Source organism: Hipposideros armiger, unplaced genomic scaffold, assembly GCF_001890085.2.
Source record: "Hipposideros armiger isolate ML-2016 unplaced genomic scaffold, ASM189008v1 scaffold_58, whole genome shotgun sequence".
NCBI lineage: Eukaryota > Metazoa > Chordata > Mammalia > Chiroptera > Hipposideridae > Hipposideros > Hipposideros armiger.
Genome location: NW_017731408.1, coordinates 4744636 through 4765761, shown reverse-complemented (window position 1 = coordinate 4765761; position 21126 = coordinate 4744636). Strand labels below are relative to the sequence as shown.

General features: G+C 38.6%; 1 protein-coding gene across 3 annotated transcripts in view; it reads right to left on the bottom strand.

Moving 5' to 3' along the window:
- The window catches only part of RBM46 (RNA binding motif protein 46), a 37632-nt gene extending 23922 nt beyond the window's left edge, over window positions 1-13710 (bottom strand). The window contains exons 1-5 of one of the 3 annotated variants that reach the window (XM_019641163.1): window positions 13558-13710; window positions 13014-13113; window positions 12808-12912; window positions 2942-3007; window positions 327-488 (exon numbers count right to left, since the gene is read on the bottom strand). In XM_019641163.1, coding sequence (XP_019496708.1) covers window positions 327-488; window positions 2942-3007; window positions 12808-12814 — 235 coding nt within the window. In that variant the 5' untranslated portion in view covers window positions 12815-12912; window positions 13014-13113; window positions 13558-13710. Of the gene's footprint in view, window positions 1-326; window positions 489-2941; window positions 3008-12807; window positions 12913-13013; window positions 13114-13557 lie in introns of those variants that run through there. The other 2 variants (XM_019641164.1, XM_019641165.1) reach the window with 2 other exon arrangements.
- Between the last annotated feature and the right edge of the window lie 7416 nt (window positions 13711-21126).

Sequence of the window (21126 nt, the reverse complement as noted above, 5' to 3'; positions counted from 1 at the left end):
ACTCACTGCTTTCAAATTCCTCCTCTTTAATAGCTAGAGTACCCTTTTTCTCCACTGACCCAATCTTGACTTATTTCTAAACCAACCCAACCTCCTTCTCAAATGCTTCTTAAACCAAGAGCAGAGTTGAAAAATATAAGGCTAAGACATGCATAACATTATAAAATCTACCTCTTTTCCCTAACAACTGTAAAAATGATTGCTAAGGTCTTACATCAGTTACAAAGAAAAGAGATACTACCTATTTGGGATACTTGTGGAGACATACACATAACTGTAAATAACTACATTAAAGATTCAATTTTTTTTTTTACATAAATCCACACCTGGAGGGGGACCACCAAATTTCCTTTGCCCATTTTCTTGAACCATGTTGTAACCAGTCTTTTCCATCAAAGCAAGTAGTGCTGCTTCATTCTGAGTACCAGTCCGGACTTTACTGCATCCATTTGTTCCATCTATATTTTCTTCATTCATGGTAGCAGTTCCTAAAACAAAGCATAAAAACAGTGTTTAGGTCACAGAACACCAGGAAATCTATGAAGCATTTCTTTGGGTTGCAACAAATCAAGGACTGCTGTGGTTGCTACATTTGGTGATCACTGCAGTCCTGCCCCCAAAATTCTTCTCCACAGTGGAGGCTAAAAACTTCTTTTAACATCCCTGATCAATTAAATAGTACCTTTACAAGGCCTAAGCTACAAAACAGAGAGACAAAAGTGGAAAACAGAAAACAAAAGGAGCAACAAAACAAAAGTGGGGAAACAGAAGTAAAAGTTAGAAAAAGGAAAGCAGGAATAACAAAATAAGTACGATGCTGTCAATAAATTTATGATCACTGTTGATCTATACAGCCCAAGGTTTAAAGTATTTTATCATATAAGCCAACTGGATTTTCTGTGCCTTACACTTGTCAGATAAATGTTCCCAGTGTCAGTACTGCTCATGTTGTCAGCAATCCTCAAGAGCTCCAGCAGGTATCAGCAACTAAACAGATGCTTGGGTAAATAAACGGAGCTTCAAATTGGCCCCTGTTCCTATCTGTCAGAAGAAGCTACTAGAGAGAGCAGTATCACAGATACTTGTCCTCTGAGCAGAAAGAGGAGCTACTGTGGTTTCCAATTAGCAGCAGCTTAAGAAACTTACATCAAAGGATGGGCAGGAGCTATGGAAGAGGAGCTAAGATCTATGTTGGCTGCCATATATAAAATGTTTTTAATTTTTCTAAATAAACTTAATTACCATAGCCTTGGGTTGTCATAAAGAGGGCACTGATCCTAAAGATCAGTACTTTGATTTACTTTGTTTTTTAATTTTATGTCCCTCTCATTTGGTGTTACCGTGAACAAATACAAAAATTAAAATCCACAATATGGGAAACGCACTGGAAAAGCTGTCCTGGCTTTTATAGAAATTTCCTAATTAGGAATAGAAACCAAGTCATTGTAGCACAGCATTTAAAAAAGTATTAAATTTTCAGCCACAGCACCTCAACTTTATACTTAGCTCTGTCACTCCCTAGCTGCGCACCTTGAGCAAGTTATTCAGTTTCTTTACATCAGTTTCTTTACATTTTTCACGTGTACAATGGGAGTACCAATGCAAGTCATCACAAGGTTAGGATTAAATGAGGCAATGTATGTAAAAGACTTGCTGAAATTACATTAAGGCTAAATCAAGGTGAGTTTTGATAAATTAAGTAGAGAGCAATAAATCTTAATTTTTCATGCACCTACAATGTTGGCACAGGCAGCACATTTTGGTGGGGGTTTTTTTGTTTTGTTTTGCTTTGAGAAACATTCATTTCTCAAAGGTAGAGGGGTAAGTATGATCTAGTAGACACATACCTAGGGAAGAGTATCAGCATCTCTAAGGTGGATAGAAAGTGGGAGTGGAGAGGATATCAAGAAAGAATCACTGCTCTAGAGTAAGTGAAACTATCACTGCAGTTATACTCACTTGTTCCTACTATATAGCACAATGGCTCTGGAGTCAGACCTCCTAGATTCAAATTCCTTTCTTTTTACTTATCAACTATATAATTTTAGGTAAGCTATATAACCCTTCTGTACTTCAATTTCCTCATCTGTAAAATACAGATAATCATGCTGCCTATCTCATAGTTTTTATGAACATTAAATCATTTAACTATTGTTAAAAATATAAAAACAAAAACGTCTAGGGCTCATTTTTTGGCCTTGAACACAAATACTAATTGTTAAGCATGTATTGGAATCTTTCAAATGATTAAACATCTGCAAATAACGATGGCTTACAATGCAGATATTCAATTGATCTTTATAGTAATAGATTCCAGAACAAAACTGTAACACCAGATAGAAATAGGCTGAGAATACAATCATCAGAGGTTCAGTTTATTTAGAAGACCTATTATAAATGCCAGGGAATTCCTACACATTATCGCTAGTCTCCACGACAACTAAAAGGGAGTCTCAACTTCACTAAAAGAAAATTACTATTTCCAGATGAAAAACTGAGGTTAATAAAGATAAATTATCCAAGATTACAGAGCCAGAAAGTGGCACAGACCGAATTCAGACCCAGGTCTATTTAATCACAAACATCCCCTCCTGCCAAGAAAATTATTTTGGCAAGCCTTTTGCCACAACTTTACCTTAGAAAGTCCCTCAAGGAACAAACAAGCCCCCAAATTGAGTTATGCAAATTAAATACACAGAAATTATAAATTTTTGTATTTTATTAAACTGGGCTGACAATGGTTAGCAAAATTATACAGGTCTCAAGTGTACATTTCTATATACGTCATCTATATATCACATTGTGTTCACCACCCAGTCAGAAATTATAAATTGATAAAGCTAAAATTAGGTGACCTCTGAAGTCTTTCCTTGTTTTAAAACCTCTGAATTTTTCTGAGTGATGATCAATATAGCCACAAACACATTCATCTCATACATACCACACATAGTCTTTCTAGTCCTTAAAGCTTCTTCCAAGCTATTATATTGCATCCAATGAAGTAATTCTGAAGAAAACAAAACAGGAAAGTAGCTCATACTCACATACAGTTTCTACCTGCTATCCACCTCATTTCCTTACACTTGGGAAGCCGTTTTCTTTAGTAAGCTAAAGTTTATTTATCGAACTGCATAATGACCATAAGTATTGAGAATGAAATGTTCAACAGGCATCCTGAATTCAACATATCCAATACTAAATGTCATTTTATCTTCCAAACCTATTCCTTCCAGTTTTACCTTATCTCCACCAGTTTATCCATTCAACCAATAAATGGCACCACAACAAAACATACTCCCTTCTCCTCCAACTGTCACAACCAGAAACATGGGAGTTAGCCTTGAGTCCTTCCTTTGACTCACAGCTAATTATTCACAAAGGCTGAATATTTTACCGTCTAAATATCTCTTGAAATCCATCTTTTCCTGTCCATCCCCACAGCCTGTTTGCAATTATTTCTTACTTAAATTAATACTAGGTTCCAGGTTTTAGTCTTGTCCTCTTCTAATAAAACCTCCACAATGCAGTCAGTGATATAAAATATATATCTGATTATCTTAAGCTTCTACTACAAAAAAAAAGAAACTAAGGGGAAAAATGAGTAAATTTATTTAATTTTAGAATCAAGAAGGCCCTTCTAAAAAAACAAACTCAGGAAAATATTACTAGATTTTTACTACATAAATATTAACTTTCAGAAGGCCAAGAAAAAAAAAAAAAAAACACCACAAAACCAAGACAAAAAATTACAAACAAGGAAAACTGACCTGGGGCTGGCCAAGTGGATCAGTTGGCTTGAGAGTGCGAGCTCTGAGCAACAGGGTCACCAGTTGGATTCCCACATGGGCCAGTGAGCTGCGCCCAAGCTGAGCTGCCGATGAACTGCCAACGGGTGGCCAAATGGCAAATGGACTTGGAGCTGAGCTTGCTATGCCCTCCACAACTAAGACTGAAGGACAACTTGGCTGTTCCTCTTCCCCAATTCCGCAACACTGTTCCCCTTCCCCAATTCCCCAAAAAAATGTTTAAAAAAAAAAAAAAAAAAAAAAGAAAACTCATCTGCAATACACCAAATAAAAGGCTAATTTCCTAAAAATAAAAACAGCAGCATGGTATCATAGGTAAGAGCAAACTCAGGTACCTAAATGACTACTTAAATGTGAATCCTGGGTTTTCCCCTTACTGGCGGTGACTTTGGGCAAGTTTGGCCTCAGTTTACTCGTTACTAAAAACTAGATTATAATAGTTTCTACCTCACAGCGTTGTTGTCAGGATTAGGCATAAAAGGCTTAAAATAAACAAAGGATGTGAAGGACCTATACACTGAAAACTATAAGAAATTTTTAAAAGAAACTGATGAAGCCACAAAGAAATGGAAAACATTCCATGTTCATGGATTGGAAGAATCAACATAGTTAAATGGCTGTATTACCCAAAGCAATATACAGATTTAATGCAATCCCCATCAAAATCCCAGTGGCATTTTTTAAAGAAACAGAACAAAAAATCATAAGATTTGTATAGAATCGCAAAAGACCCCAAAATAGCAAAAGCAATCCTAAGAAAAAAGAATAAGGCTGGAAGTATCACACTCCCTGACTTCAGCTTGTACTACAGAGCAACAATAATCAAAACAGCATGGTACTGGCAGAAAAACAGACACACAGACCAATGGAACAGAATTAAAAACCCAGAAATAAACCCATATAAATATGAACAGATAATTTTCAACTAAGGAGCCAAAAACATGCAATGGAGAAAATAAAGCCTCTTTAATAAATGAGGGAAAATTGGAAAGCCACGTGCAAAAAAATAAAATAAAATGAAATTAAGACTGTTATCTGTCACCATATACCAAAATTAGCTCAAAATGTATCAAAGACCTAAACATAAGACCTGAAACAATAAACTGCATAAAAGTAAGCATAGGCACTAAACTTATAGACCCTGGATTCAAAGAGGATTTTATGAATTTGACCTCAAAGGCAAGAGAAGTAAAAGCTAAAAGTGGTTAATATCCAAAATATATAAGGAAATCATACAACTCAACAAAAGAAGACAAACAATCCAATTAAAAAATGGTCAGAGGACATGAACAGAAACTTTTCCCAACAAGATATACAAACAGCCAACAGATATATGAAAAAATGCTCAACTTCAATAGCTATTAGGGAAATGCAAATCAAAACCACAGTGAGATATCAACTCACACCTGTGAGAATGCCTATCATCAATCAACAAGACAAATAATAACAAGTGTTGGAGAGGCTGTGGAGAAAAAGGAACCCTCATACACTGCTGGCGGGAATGCAGATTGGTGCAGCCGCTATGGAAGGCAGTATGGAGGTTCCTCAAAAAATTAAGAATAGAATTACCATATGACCCAGCAATCCCTCTCCTGGGTATCTACCCAGAAAATCTGAAAACATTTATCCATAAAGATATATGTACTCCAATGTTTACTGCAGCTTTATTTACTGTGGCCAAGACATGGAAACAACCAAAGTGTCCTTCAATAAATGACTGGATAAAGATGATGTGGTATACTGGGGGTGCAAAAAAAAATGTATATACATGACTTGTATTCATCTTTTGTTATTGGTAAATATTGAGTATTACAATTTTAATAGTTTTTCCCTTTCTTAAAATGTGGGCCTTTTGAGCTCCTGTTGCTAGGCCCGCTCCAAACTCTTTGGAGTGTACTTTCTCTTCCAATAATGGCCCTTGAGCCATTCTCTACTGCTTGGGCCCGCTTCTGCTTTTTTTGAAATGTATGTTTTCTTCTAATAAACTGTCCTTTTCTACAACTTTAACAACAACAACAAAATGTATATACATTTTTTTTGGCACCCTCTGTATATACACAATGGAATACTACTCTGCCATAAGAAAAGATGAAATACTGTCATTTGCAACAACATGGATGGAACTTGAGATTATTAAGCTAAGTAAAATAAGTCAGACAGAAAAAATCAAGAACCATATGACTTCACTAATATGTGGGATGTAAAATTGAAAGCAACAAAGGAACAAGACAAAAAAATGAACAAAAACTCATGACACAAACACTAGTTTAGTGGTTACCAGAGGATAAGGGGACACAGGGGTGGTAGAACAGGACAGAGAGGGTCAAATATATGGTGATGGAAGGAGAACTGACTATGGATGGTGAGCACACAATGTGATATACAGATGATGTATTATAGAACTGTACACCTGAAACCTATGTACTTTTACTAACCATTGTTACCCTAATAATTTTAATTTAAAAACATTTTTAAATAATTAAAAAATAATAATAATAAAGGGCTTAAAATAGTATTTTGCATATAAGCATTATAAATATATTTACTATCTAATATATAATGAAACAATATATAATATTAAGTTCTGATAGAATATTATCTAATAAACTAATTGATGAAACAGTAAGGAAAACACAAACTGCAGCCCAGGGACTTAAAACTCAAATTCATTCATTTGTTCAACAAATGTTTATTAAGCACCAACTATGGGCCAGGAACTATTCCTTATACCTGGGATACCTCAGTAAATAAAAAACCATAAATCCTCCCTGCCTTGTATAATAGCTTATACTCCAGTGGGGAAAGCATATGATAATAAAAGTTAAGTAAATAATGTGTTAAAAAGATAATAGTAGGGGGGGAAAGAACAGGGATGGAGCACGTGGGGTAGGGGGGAAGTTGGCAGGAGAAGAGAGGGTGCAATTTTAAACAGGATAACCAGTATAGGCCCCACGGAGAAGGTAACATTTGAGCAAAGAATTAGGGAACCTAGCTATGCAGTTATTTGGGAAGAGCATTCTAACAAATGGAAAAACAAGAACAGAAGGCCCCAAAATGGAGGTGTGCAAGGCACATATAAGGTATAGCAAGGGGACCAGTGTGGTGAAACCAGGGAGAGTACAGTAAAAGATAAAGTCAGAGAGATAAAAAGCTGCCACATCACACAGACCTTGTAAGTCAGGTAATGAAGGGCTTCAGCTTTTATTCTGAGTTAAATGAGCCACAGTAGATTCTGAGTAAAGGAGTAATATGATCTTTCATTTTAAAAGGATCATCTGGCTATTGTATTGAGAAGCCAGTAGAAGAGCAAAAGGTGGAAGCAGAAAGATCAATCAGAAGAAAGACCATGACTAAAATTCAGGTGAGAGATGATGGTGGCATGGACCAGAGATGTTGAGGTGGAGGAAGAGTAGTAGTCTCTGATAAGAGATATACCTTGAAGGTATACCCAATAGAATTTTCTGACAGATTGGATATGGATTGTGAGATAAACAGAATAAGTCAAGGGTAACACCAAAGTTTTGCTCTTAGCAATGAGAAGCAGAAAGGTGAGGAAGGCTGAGATAGAACAGATTTTAGGAGTAAGAACAGAGTTCACTTTTTGACATGTTAACTTTGAGTATCCATGAAATAACCAATTCACATGCCTACAAGGCCCTGACAAGAAATATTAAATGAGTGGAAAGGCCAAGTACAAAACTCTAAGATGTGCTATGGACTATACTTAACTAGAAAGTTCATGTACCATCTGAAATGGGCAGTGGCTACGTAAGTTTAGCAGACGATTACCATGGGGAAACCCAGTTTGCCAAGTTATGCCAAATTTTCTAAGAGAAGTCAGAAATCTTCAATTTTTTATGTGAAACATCTTAATTTTAATATTTGACAGTTAAAGAGGTGCATTTACATGCTAACACTGCACAGCTACAAAAGTGTCATTTCCATTACATGTTCAAACACTCAGGCATAAAAGTAAGATGACTAAAAAGTAATCTGGTGAAAAATCATGTTCAAACTTAGTCCAGGGTTCTACATCCCAATTCAAAAATTTAATGAGTCAAATTCTCAGAATTAAGTTCAATTTTATAGACAATTATTGACTGTTTCCTATGTCCAAGTCATGTTACTGAATTTTCAGTTGTACTAATGACCCTAACAGATAGTACAACCACAAGTAAATAGTGCCTGGGATAGAGTATGCTTCAATGTAACTTTCTCCTAAGCAGAGAACTGCACAAGGTTGGAAAGGGCTGCCACAGAAGGTAGCTTCCTGCCAAATGGAGGTGTTGTGCCCCCCGCCAACTGAAAGACTTTTAAGTTTTCTTTCCCATAGAAATGTTAAGTCTCCTCCCTAGTTCCTTCGTTCCTTAGCGCTTGGCTTTGATTACTTTTCTAACCAGTTTGTGAATCCTAGGCTAAAGATTGCTCCTAGCCTGAATCCTAGAATTCTCCTACCCCCCTGCTTCTTGATTGTCTTGTAAATCAGTTTCTGAATCCTCAACAATAGAAGTCTCCCACCCCTGCTTCAGATAACTACTTGAAAGCCTGTGACTTCCTAATATCCCCCAGGCCAGTAAGCCTAATGATTCTTTCCAAACCCATTCTGGGCCAAGACAACTGAAGCAGCCTGAGTGACAGGCTGAATGGCCACAGGTTTCATAAGAGCTAACAGATTCATTAATTAAAATCTATTTTCCCTCATTCAGGGACTTTGGGATGCAGATGACACCCCAACAAGGTTGCCAGTCACAACCAAAGAAGCCATAACAGTCTTCCAGGCGGAGCTCGAGACCCCTTCCTCTCATCTGAGATCAGCTAGGGAGAGAGTTCTGTGAACCCCCAATAGGCAGGGACAGCTCTACGCCCCTGCCCAGCAGGAAGCAGATACAGAAGAGACATCCTGTCCCTCAGCTTCCCACAGAGATTTTATGGGGATCACGTCTCTCAAGGGGAAAACAAAGCAGGCAGTTAGAGGCAGGCATTGGGTCTCTGCATGCCTGCACATCCCACAGGATGTGACTGCCCAGGTGACCTCCCCTCTCTATCCAAAACTTCTTTTCATTGTTAACTATCCACCCCTAAAACAAATGGGTACAAAACACCTGACTGGATTAGACCAGTTACTCACACCTGCTCAGTAAAGGCCATAACGACCTTTGTTTCACCAGGGCCTTATTAATATCATACATATGCCCAGAAGTTTATTAGTATCATTATAACAGACTGAATTCTGGGGAGGAACATGCGCAGTCTAAAGAGATGAGATAATATCCTGTTGTCAATTACGGGTGCCAATCAAGTGTTCCTACATCCAGAGGCGAACAGCCCATTCTAGAGAAAAAGGGATAAAAACTCCAAGTCCTGGGAAGTCCGCCTTTCCCCTTTTTGACTGCTTCTTCCTTTTCTCTGACCCCTTCCTCCCTTTTTGAGCCTTGCCTTTGCGTGTGGCCCACTCCAAATAATTGGGAATGTAATTTCTCTTCTAATAATGGTCCCTTGAGCCGTTCTCTACTGCTCGGGCCTACTTCTACTCCTTTGAAATGTACTATCTCTTCCAATAAACTACTTTTTCAGTACTTCAGCATCTCCTTCAATTCTTTGCTCTAGTTGCCAAGGACCTGGACTTTGCGCAGAGAAGGGCTCACTCTCCAACAACAGAGGTATTCAAACACGGGCTGGACATGCTGTGGCGAGTCAAGCAAAGGGTGCATTGCTGGACCATGTGGCATTTAACATCCCTTCCAAAATTCTGTACAAAAAGAGTTAAACCATAGACTCTGCCTTAAAAGGACTTACAACCCAGGAAATATTCATATCATCATCATCCAGTTAGGTGCCTTCCATGTTTTAAGCCTGCATCTTAGAGAGCATTATCTCTACAAAAGGTTAAATGATCCCTTGAAAGCAGAATATTGCATAGTCACACACACAAGAAAAAAACCTAAACTAAAAATTAATTCAATTTTAATTAAAATTAAATTGAAAAAAACTGTACAGACCAAACAAAACACCTGCAGACTTTCTATGGTTTAAACTCTGGGTCACATAAGAACAGAGATTCCCACCTACCCAACCCAGTCCTGCAACTACCTTACAAACATGTATTTTGCGTTAATCCATGTCTCTAAAAGTTATATTTTTAAAGATATTAACTAGGGTTTCATGTTGAAACAATAGGTCAGTCCCCACATTAAAGATTCTTTTACTAGAGAATGATCAGAAACTTATGCTAGACTTACTATCAAGAAATCTCAATTAAAATATTACAAAAACTTGAAATCACAGAAGTATAAAACACACTGGAGAGTCACAAATCTCATTATCTCTTTAGAAGAGTATATTCTTATCTTAAAACCTCAAAAGTGAAAAGTAACACATACGCTTATTTAACTTACAATTAAGAAAGTTTTAAAAATATCAACTTTAACCCCATATTTAATTGAACCAAAATACATTTCTAAAAGAGCCAGAATTCAAGAACCTCAACGGGAGAATTATAAATCAAGTGTAAAAGAGGCATAGGATATTTTTATACTCATTCTAAAATATTTCAGAAATCAATCTGAGAATTATAATTCCAAGGAAGCACAGCAATCATATACATTTATGACAAAGCCAACATACCAACTGAAGCTTCCAGTCTCAATTCTCTGACACTTTCAGCTGTGGATTCACATTCCAAAGTGTCCTACAAACTTTTTTCCTTACCCTGCTGATGACCCAAGGAATCTGAGTAAGGGAAGGAGGACCCTGAGCAACAGAATGACATAAATTGTTTATGGAATAAAAAGTGGGAAGGGTAGATTAAAAGTTGTACCTACCATCTATAAACCCTAGCTTTCACAGATAAATCTTTTTTTCCTAAACTTCAGACTTTCAGATTCCTCTCCAGCTCAGTTTCAAAAGTAAAGAAGGAGGGTAAAAAAAAACCTACTAAGCTATAACACAGAAAGCCAAGATAGCATAGCTAATCACAGGATAGATATTCAAGTAGCAATTTCAAGCAAGCCTTTAGCTTTAAATGCTAACTATATCTTCATTAATTTTAAGCACTTTACATTAACAAAAATGTAAATTTTCAAATTTGTACTGCCATTCAAAATATAAACTATATTATAATGAAAAAAGACAAGTACAATTCTAGCAAAATATAAATGAAAATTAATCATTTATCTGATGGAATTTGTGTCCATTCGTTTAAACTACTTAAATTGAAACTTCATCTTCTGAACTACTATAAAAATTTATGAAGCTGTGGAAATGAACATTTTATAAGTTTTACTATGATTTTTAAAAACTGAATGCAATTGTGAACAAAAAATTAGTTTTTAAGGTATCAAAACACTTTTATGGAAAGCACATTAGATCTTTATGGCATTCTTTAAATTCCATGTTATTAAATTCCAGATTTGTAAGTTCAGTTGTTATTGAGTATGGTACACTTAAGACCATGGTTGATAGGTCATGTAAATTTTTTTAGTATCAACTCATTTTAGTGACACTCTGTACTATAGCAACATGGTTGGAAAATGAAAAGGATTAGTAAAAAATATAGATATTTAAGTCTAACATTTCAAAATAAAAGGGTATAGATGGGTCAGTTCAATTCCATTTTAAATTTTTATTAAAGAATGAGAGCACTTTTTTATTCCTCTAAGTTAAATATATAATGTATAAAAAGTTTTAGTACTAGGTGTTTACATCCTCTAGTAATATTGTGTATGGGGGTGGGAGGAGGGGGCAGGTTTAAATTTAGAAAGATTTAAAAATTTAACTATTTTTAAAAATAATTGTAACTAATACTAATTTTTAAAAATATTGCTTTGAACACAAAAGTGCAATGCTCTTTAAACTTAAGATAAAGATATCCACAATAGAACCAAAGTTCTACTACAAAATAGTACACACTACTATTCCTTACATAATCTGTAATCTGTCATCTGAAATCTGTTAAAATTTGAACACAGAGATCACATTTTCTTCCCTTTTTCTTGCTTCATCAACCATCAAGCAGTAAAATAAAGTGGGAAACACCACCGAGCATTAATATGAAAATCAGGCCAGATTTTACATAAATTATTTGATTTGTATTCACAAACCCTCCTTAAACCGACATGTCTAAGTTTTCTAATAACAAAAATGACACCATTAAAAATATGAGGCTTAATTTTGGTTCATATATCAGGCATATTCTTACGAATAAGTCTTACCTCATGATATATTCAGTAATGTATGTTTATATTTCGAGTGTTCATTATGTATTATAATCTTTGGCAGTAATATTCAAATCCAATATTCCACCCTTAATCTTAAGTGAAATTAGCAGTTAAAGCAGTGCCTTAAGCAAAAATATTTAGCAATGCTAAAATTTAGTAATTGCAGCACCAATACTCATTTTCGTATCTATAATGGTACACAGTTGCACACAAACTAATTTTAAAATAGAATATTTTAAATGTGTACCCTGGAAAGGAATCTATCATTCGAGCCCATAAGGAGTTTTAATTCTGAAAGTCTCCAAATGGAAGTTTGTCAATATCTTCCCCTTATTTAAATAAGCAAAATTCTACCAACATGCGAAAGTTATTTATATGTCGGTTTTATCCGGGCAACATATCCTGCTTCCTGATTCTGTCGCCATCCTCAAACACAAAGTGGGACAAATCTGTAAGAGAAGCCAAGTCTTAAAAAGCTCCTGTTGGTATTCCCTCTGTGGTTTTAGCCTTAATAGAATCACCATATAGTATAAAGGCTATAGAGTATTTATCAAGGATGTAAGAGAGAGCTTAAAGAGGCTTCAACATGAGCTCAACTAAATTCATATAACTGCTGCCCAAATAAATCGAAGGGCATTAGTTTCAAAGCCAGGATTAAATCCGAGGTCTCCAGGCTCCAGGTTCGACGGTCTTATCTATTAACCCAAAGAAAAGACGGTACAGATTAGTCATTAAAACTGTTTTATGTTAGCAAATAAAGATAGGAGTAGCACTGCCTGTTTTACCGTCCATGGCTGCCAGCCGCGCGTGTCACGGGTGAGACGGGGTCAGCGATCTTGCCCGCAGACCCTCCGCCTTCCAAGGTTCAAAATCCAACACACAAGACAGCACTAGGGGTAGAAACAGGAAGAGAGTCAAAGGCGGAGGAAAGTTCCAGGCAGATCCCCAGCTAGAACTCAGTGAGACTCGGGACGTGGTCGCCAAATCTCACCCAGCAGTCGGGAGGCTCCGGGCGTCGTCCCAAAGCCTCGAGAAGGAGCGAGCGGGCGCGACAACGGCCGTCCAGCCAGCGTGCAGGAGGGTGGTCTGACCTGCGGTGGTAGACCGAGGAGAGGGTTAGAATAACATGGAGGGCAGCAGGTGGGGAGCGGCCGGAAAGCGCCGGGGAGGGGGGCGGAAATAAGGGGGAGCGAGGTCAGGGCGCCGCGGGGCGGAGGGAGCCGCCGACCGCCCCGACGAGACGCGGTACCGGGGTCCAGACGGCCGGGACCGCGCGGCGCGAGGGCTGACCGCAGGAGCTGTCCGGCCAAGAACTGTACCTGGGGGTGGGAAGCCGCGCCTAGGACACTGGCCCTCCCGCAGCTCGACGGGGCAGGGGAACCAGAAGGGCGCCCACCGCAGACACCTCCCACGGGGCCTGGGTCCTCACTACGTATTTGACGTGTGAGAGTGAGCAGGGTAAGGCTTCTTGCAGCCGGGAGACAGCCGTTACCAGCGGTTTGGCAGCGACCCCGCTGTCCCCATCCCTTCCTCACCCCTTCGGGTCTTCAGATGTTGGTCCTAAATCTCTGGGACCAACGACCACAAACCGCCGCCACCGTTTCGGGGACCGGTCAGACAGAGCGGGGTCGGGGGGAGGGGTCGCCGTAGTGGGGAGTGGAGCTCCACTGGAAAGACCTCGCGCTACCCTCGCGCCTAGGCTCGGCTCCCAGCGGGCGCTGCGCACGGTGGCCTAAGTACCCCACACGAGTGGCGCCTTGACCAATCAGTGCAAGGGGGGTGGGCGGGACCACGATTTAAATCCGAAGAAGGCTCTTGGGGAAGGGTGTAAAAGTGCTTCGAGTGACAGGCACTTTAGCCAATTGTGGCAAGGAAAACGAGTTTTGGGACGGGTGGGCAAGGAGTGATACCGAAAGATGATCGCTCGTGTTTTGTAAAGGCGTTTAAAAGCAAGAGCTGTGGTTTTAACCCGTACTTCTCTTACTTGACGGAAAATAGGGATGCGTTGTAAAGGTTCTTGTTCTCGTTTGATGGAATTTTCAGGTCTTAGACTGCTAATTTGACCCAAAACAGCCATCTGTAGTAACTATGGACTTTTTAAAATAAAGACTTGGAATAAGGCTAAAAGGCCGATTTGCATATAGTACTAGATGTATAAAGGTAATGGTATAAATGCCTAGAGTGAGCTGAATCAGGAGACCGATAATAGACGTGACTCGAGCTCTAATCAGTTTGGGGAGAGATCTGGCGATGGCGGAGCTGAAGAAGCCGATTCTCTACTTGTGTAAAACTAACTTTCACGGATGCACCTGTGTGGCATTCTGCACACATACCTAGAATGTTGCTTCATTTAAAGGCAGAGCTCAGGATTAAATGACAGACAAAAGAAAGGAAAAGATGGCTTTAAGAACCAACTCTGTGGACTCATACGCTTACAGAATATTATAACTGGAAAGATCTAGATCATGTAGCTTCTCCTTTAACAAATGAAGAATTTGGTGCCCAGAATAATCCACTGGGTTACACAGTAACACAGGTCCCCTCATTTCCAACCTCAAGATGCTTTCTTCCACAATAACTAGTGATTTCAGTTTTGTTTGTTGTCTCCATTTGTTCGAGGCTCCAATGAATGTCTTTTTACTTAACATACTCCAACAGTGTGGAATTAGCAAAGACTTTGGATTCAGACAGATGTGAGCTCAAATCCCTATGTTACTATTTTGTGGCTGTGACACCTTGAGCAAATAGCTTTTTGGAGCCCCAGTTAAAAATGGGGATTGTGGACCGGCTGAGTGGTACGTTGGTTAAGAGCTGGCTTGGGATGCAGAGGGCCCCGGTTCGGATCCCACATATGAGGGCCAGTGACACTGCCCTCTACAGCTAAGATGCTGAACAACAGCTCAACCTGGAGCTGGGCTGCCATGAGTTGCTGGCCATGGTGTAGGCTGCAGCCCCTGTGGCAGTGGGTTGCCATGGGCTACTGTGTGTAGCCAGCAGCCAGCATGAGTGGCCACTGCCGGAGTGGCGGTCCATAAGCTGGCGAATGATCTGCCTTGCCAGGGAAGAGCGCAATGATGGTGCCAACTTGGGCCAGTGAAGCAACACCCTCCACAGCTAGACTGAAGAACGAAAGGACAGCAACTTGTCTGTTCCCCATACCCCAATTCCCCAATAAAAATCTTTAAAAAAAAAAATGGGATTGTGAGGAATAAATAATAAATAATGTTAACAAATAATGAGCATTTATTATGTGCCAGAAACAACTCTAAGGGATTTTCACATATTCACCTAATTCTCACGGTAACTTGGGCAAAGGTGCTAGCCCCACGTACCCCATATTACTGATGGGGAAACTAAGACACAGAGAGCTTAAGTAGTTTGCTCAAGGTCATACAGTAAGTCAGTAGCCCACTGGGCTTTAAAACCTGCAGACATAACCACTGTATATACAGTCTCAAAATGTGTCCAGAAACAAGTGACATAATACCCAATGCACACATGAAGTTCAACAAATACTCTTTCCTAAATGCTCTGCCCTTCAGTTAGTGAATACCATCTCATTTATATAGGCTGCATGTATTCAAAATAAAGCAGCTAGAAAACCTAGACTGATAGAATATACCTACTTAGCTTTTTTTTATTATGTCATTTCTCCACTTCAAGAACTACACAGATGATCACTTATTTTATTTTTGTGTGTGTGTGTGCCTGCTAATTTATTTCTCTCCAAAAAAATCTCCCACATCCTTAATTATCATGTTGGTGCCTTCTTGATTCCCAGTAATTAATTTAAATACACGTTTAAACTAGCTGAAATTGTGTTGAGCCTATTCTGAAAAGTTCAACTAAACATTTTTTAGGAGTTGCTTAAAACATTACTAGGTGGAGATGTCATCTCAAGTGCAAAAGATAGTCTTAAAAGTGGCCTGAAGGGTTGTTTTACATTTCCAGTTTTCTTTTTTCCTCTCCCACACCTGCAAGTATAAAGAAAATCAACTAAACAAGGGCTTCCTAATAGGCATTAGAGTCAAGCCATAGAACCTTGCTTTAGATAAGACAGTTATTTAAAGACCCTTCTAATACTGAACGTTGCATGTCCTTTTAGTCAGATTCCTTCTAAAATTTATATTATCCATAGTCTATAGATTTGTTTTTCAAATGCTATAAAAACTATATTCTCTACATGTAAAATTAAAGGAATGGCCTTTAACTTTATTTCTCAAGGCTCCTGGAAAAGAGGATCTAAAATACTTATACCAACTAGAAATCTTTTCCAGAAATAAATCTGTAATTAGGGTTTGTTATAAGTTTATTTGCAAGTTTATGGGAAAAGGTGATCCAAATGAATAGGAAGAAAGAAGATAAGCTATGTGAGTTGTCTTTGACTGAAAGGACACCAAAAGTTGGAAGATCCTAGTTGGTGAGGGAGAAAATAGAGAGGGAGCTCTGCAAACACCAGAAAGATAAATACTGACTGTGAAGCATGGAAAAAGTTAACCAATAAAAAAATCGGAAAGGATATGCAAAATATAGTTGGATAAAGTAGTCTGGATACCATGTAAATGTGTAAATGTGTTTCTTTCCAAATGAAATGTAAGCTTTTGGATTAAAGTTATCTTCATATACTTTCTATAATATACAAACTCCCAAAAGGGTAGAAAAGCAATGAGAAGTCCTTATAAAATGTTTAAAATCCAACTTGGTCTTAATAAAAGAAATAAAAGGTGAATAGTTACATGTAAAAGAGCATCATGTGTTGGTCTGCTTTGCTTTCCATTTGTTGGAACTTCCTCTATCCATATCTGGCAGTGATGGCACAGATCCACCAAAAACACAGCAACTACTTGCATCTGTTATAGAATTAAGGATCTACAGGACACAGTTATGGACCTAAGGACCCTTTTTTAATCTGGTGACTCTCCAATCTAAATGATACCTTGAAACCCTTTCAGAAGTATGGGAGCTTTTTTTATACTTATAGTAAATGTGTTTATTCCAATTCACTGACCCTTACTTTTTTGCCCTGATGTCATGCTTTCTGCCTGACAGATTAATTTGAATTTTTCATAACTGGGATGTAAGCTCCAAGACAAAGATGTAAGCACTAAAAGGGGAAAGTAGAATGTCATTTATTATAACCTACAATGCAGTCCGTGTTTTAAAGTAAAGCATCAGATCTTTCTAATAAATTATTGTATCTGTTTTAATTTGCATTGATCCACTTGTATGTACAATCTCCAGGACACCTCTGAAATCACTGGCCTTTTATGTTTTGCCAGTTTTTACTATTCTATTCCAATTTTCATTCTTAAAGAATGAGATGCATTTCCATTTCAACCTGTCTTAACACCACTGAATTACTAAACCCTTATGACTAAAAAACAAAAGCAGTTTTGTTCTGTGAGAATTATGTACTCATACATGCAAACAGCTATATTTTTTTATTCTCTTTTTAAAATGTTGGATAATCAATGTTTTGAAGCATGCAGGCAGGTTATTTCCAATATTCACAGTGAGAATCCCCATAGATTGTTACCATACATCATCCTTGACTTCTGAGGACCACAGTTCTAAAGGAAAAAACATGACTTTTCATTCAAGTAATTAGCATTTTCATTAGCATAATTAGCACAATTATTAACTGCCATAGTGCTGGAGGACCTATAATGCCCAGGAACTTGGAAGTCTATTTTGTTCATAAAATGATGTGTGTATCCATATGTTGCACATAGACACATACACACAAAAAAACCACACACACACATAGATATAGACTTAGATTATTAAGAACTTAATTACTTTATGTTTAGAACTGGATATATTCCTCCATCAGGCTAGCAGCACTGAAGGACTGAATAGGACAATGGGACTCGTCTATCCTGGTAACAAACTGGAAGGAGCTCAGAACAGCCACCATATTTGAGAAACTTATCACTATGCATTGTAAATTTTCTGTTTAATCCTTATCTCCCTATACCATTTCATCTCATAGTTTAAAATCCTTTTCTTAGAGCTTGGCTGTGGGTTTAAGGAGTAAAAGTTCTTTCTTTCCTCTGTCTTACTAAATTTCTTCTATTTCCCAGCTACAGACTTCTTTTTTTTTTATTTCCAAAAAAAAGTTTTGGGATACACCAATTGGAAGTGATTTTGACTGGCTCTGAGAGTACAGATTCTTTCCAGGTTGGGGGCCCACTGCCCACCTGGCAACCATGGCAGGCTCACCTGTTGGTGCAGTGCCTGCGCTTTCAGGTTGGTTACCTGATGCCTTTCCAATTACTCTATTTGTTTGCAAAACCACCTGTTCTGTCTTCCAAGTTTTTCTGTTTCTCTACCACCTAATTTAATGGGAAATTATCAAAATAGTTTTATGCACATAAACCACAGCCTGAATATCACCATGAATACTGTCAGACAGAGATAATGAGAGTAACACAGAGCCACCCTTGGCCATTGGGTGGTTGGAAAGATCTGGTGCCTCACCTCATATGCATAGCAAATAAAGGCACAGTGCCTTCTTTGCTCTCGAGTACTCAGTATATGTTGAAGGGAGGAATTAAAAAGCAAAAACAAACAAAAGAATGGTTAGATATTTGAGTAAATCTGATGAACTAAAAAGAAAAGACCTTTCTTACTTTGGCTGTTGGTCTATAGAAAAGAACAACAACAACAAAAAACCATGGGAGACAGTGAAATTGTACTCATTCTTTAGAATTCATTAGAATTCATTGACCACTATACTAGACACTTTGAAACACTTTAAAAGAGCTTGTAGTTTAATCGGGGAAGCAGAACAAGCCAGCTGTCAACACAGCAAACCCATGGATTTCAAACCTGAAGCATGAGGTGTGTCAGGTCAGTTTAGCCTTTGAGCTCAGCCCCGGCCCCAGCTTCCATGTTAGAGTCACAGGTAATGGAAGCCGCTGGGCCTGCATCCATCAATTCACCCCCACTTCAGACGTTATCTTTGTGTCTGTTTCCTCACACTTCTGCTAACATTCGGTCAGAACTTAACAAGTGCCCAGTGGAACTACATGAAGATGGGAGGCCTGCCTTTATGAGACTAGGCCAGATCTAGCCTTCTGGCAGGTACCATCCGGAGCCGTTTGCCCTGCCTGTCTCCCGCTTTGCCTTCTGACACATGTCCCGTCTCCTAGGCTGACTTTCTCGTAGGCCTCAGCCTTTAGACCTGACTGACACCTCTGTCTTGGCCTCTCAGTGGCCCCATCAGCAAGGATTCCAGGGTTTGGCTCACAAGTGGCAGAGACTGGAAGAAACACTTTTTAGAGCTAGAGGAGGATATTCAATCCTATCTCTTCTCAGAAAGTGACCAAGGCAGATTTCTGCTGAACCAACACTATACATATATCTCAGATGTAAACAGTGTCCTTCAACCTGCAACCCAGGCCTGCCATGATCTGTGATTCTACCACTCACAACAGGCCTGGAAGTTTTGTTTGAGAAGGATTTGCACCATTCCCCATCGGTGAAGAGCCAGGATAGTCCATTTGCCAACCCCGTGCCTCAGCTCTTCAGTATTCTCCCAGTTGAGTTGCAGGGCTAGAACTTGGAATGTGAATTCCATCACCCAGAAATGAGTCCTCATATACCTGAAGGATAAGTCCCAAACGCCAAGAAGCCCAGTTTAGGGAACTGTGTGTGCATCTGTGTGTAATACTAACAGATGGTAGAGTGACACACCTATGATGATGATGATGATGATGATGATGATTATTATTATAGACTTTTGTGTTGTGTTGTTAATATCTGTCTTGGGTTGCTTCACAAAAGGAGGCTGCTTTGTAAACAGTTTACTATGGAATAAAGAGTTTTCACCTTGGTGTCAGCTCATAAACACCATATTGCCCTCATCAGAAGACCACTGAGCATGAACAGTGTCTCGTTCATGCAATTTGCATGGATGCCCTTAACAAAATTACAAGTAGACATTAGCTGTGTCAAGATTCCAGGGGCAAACACCACCTTACCTTTCTATATTCCTTGGTTAAAGATTTAAGATTTTAAGAACTTTTACACCAGCAGCCAGCGTGAGTGGCCAACAGCCGCTGTGAGCAGCCGTCCAGAAGCCGGCGACTGATCTGCCTCGCCCTGGAAGAGCGCAATGATGGTGCCAACTTGGGCCAGTGAAGCGACGTCCTCCACAACTAGACTGAAGAACAAAACAAAAAAAGCAACTTGTCTGTTCCCCTTCCCTGATTCCCCAGCGTTGTTCTCATCCCCCAATTCCCTAATAAAAATCTTTAAAAAAAAAAAGAACTTTTACATCATACTGAACTTTAAACTATAACCAAAAAGCAAAGGTAAGGACTATGCGTCCCCTTCTAATATTGAGTGACCACTGGCTGGACATAGTAGTATGATCCTGAAAAGAAATTGATAACCTCATTTACTTGGTTGCCCACAAATAGTACATAACACAGAATTCAGAGTAAAAATATCAAGATTTGAGTCCTGATACTGCATTTCTGAATGTAGGCCCTTAAACATTTAACCTGCTGAGCCTCAGTTTCCTTGACTATAAAAACAAGAATAACACCTAATTGGTTAAAAACTAAGTCAATCAATATTTATAGGCTCCATTTGTTCTTTGCTTTATAGGATATAATTATTAAGTGAGTGAATGTATGTGAAAGCAACTTATAAAATAATAAATGTGTTTTAATTGTAGAGAACATGAAATACTTACAAGGTCATGCTGCCCAAAAAGCCCCAGAAGCGTTTGAATCTGAGTCTTGCACTGTCTTCATCTTTCTGCTCCATTGAACAGGAAGAAATGGTAATGGACTTCCCGCAACAGATTGTTTGAATGAAAGCCCAAGACTCTAGAGTCCTATGCAGTAGTTTGTTTGATTGTTTGTTTTTAAATCTCTACCCTTTCCCACTTCCCCGACCCTATCAGAATTACCATCTGACTATGTGTTTTCAAATAAGCCAGTAGAAATGGGAATTGAGTCAGTCATTGATTTGATTCACCCTCTGATAGTAATCACTGTTCTGAAAGAAAAGTACAGTTCTGATAATATCATAAAAAGACCAGGTGTCCCTCCAAAAAGAATTATGAAAATTAACTTATGATTTATGCTTCT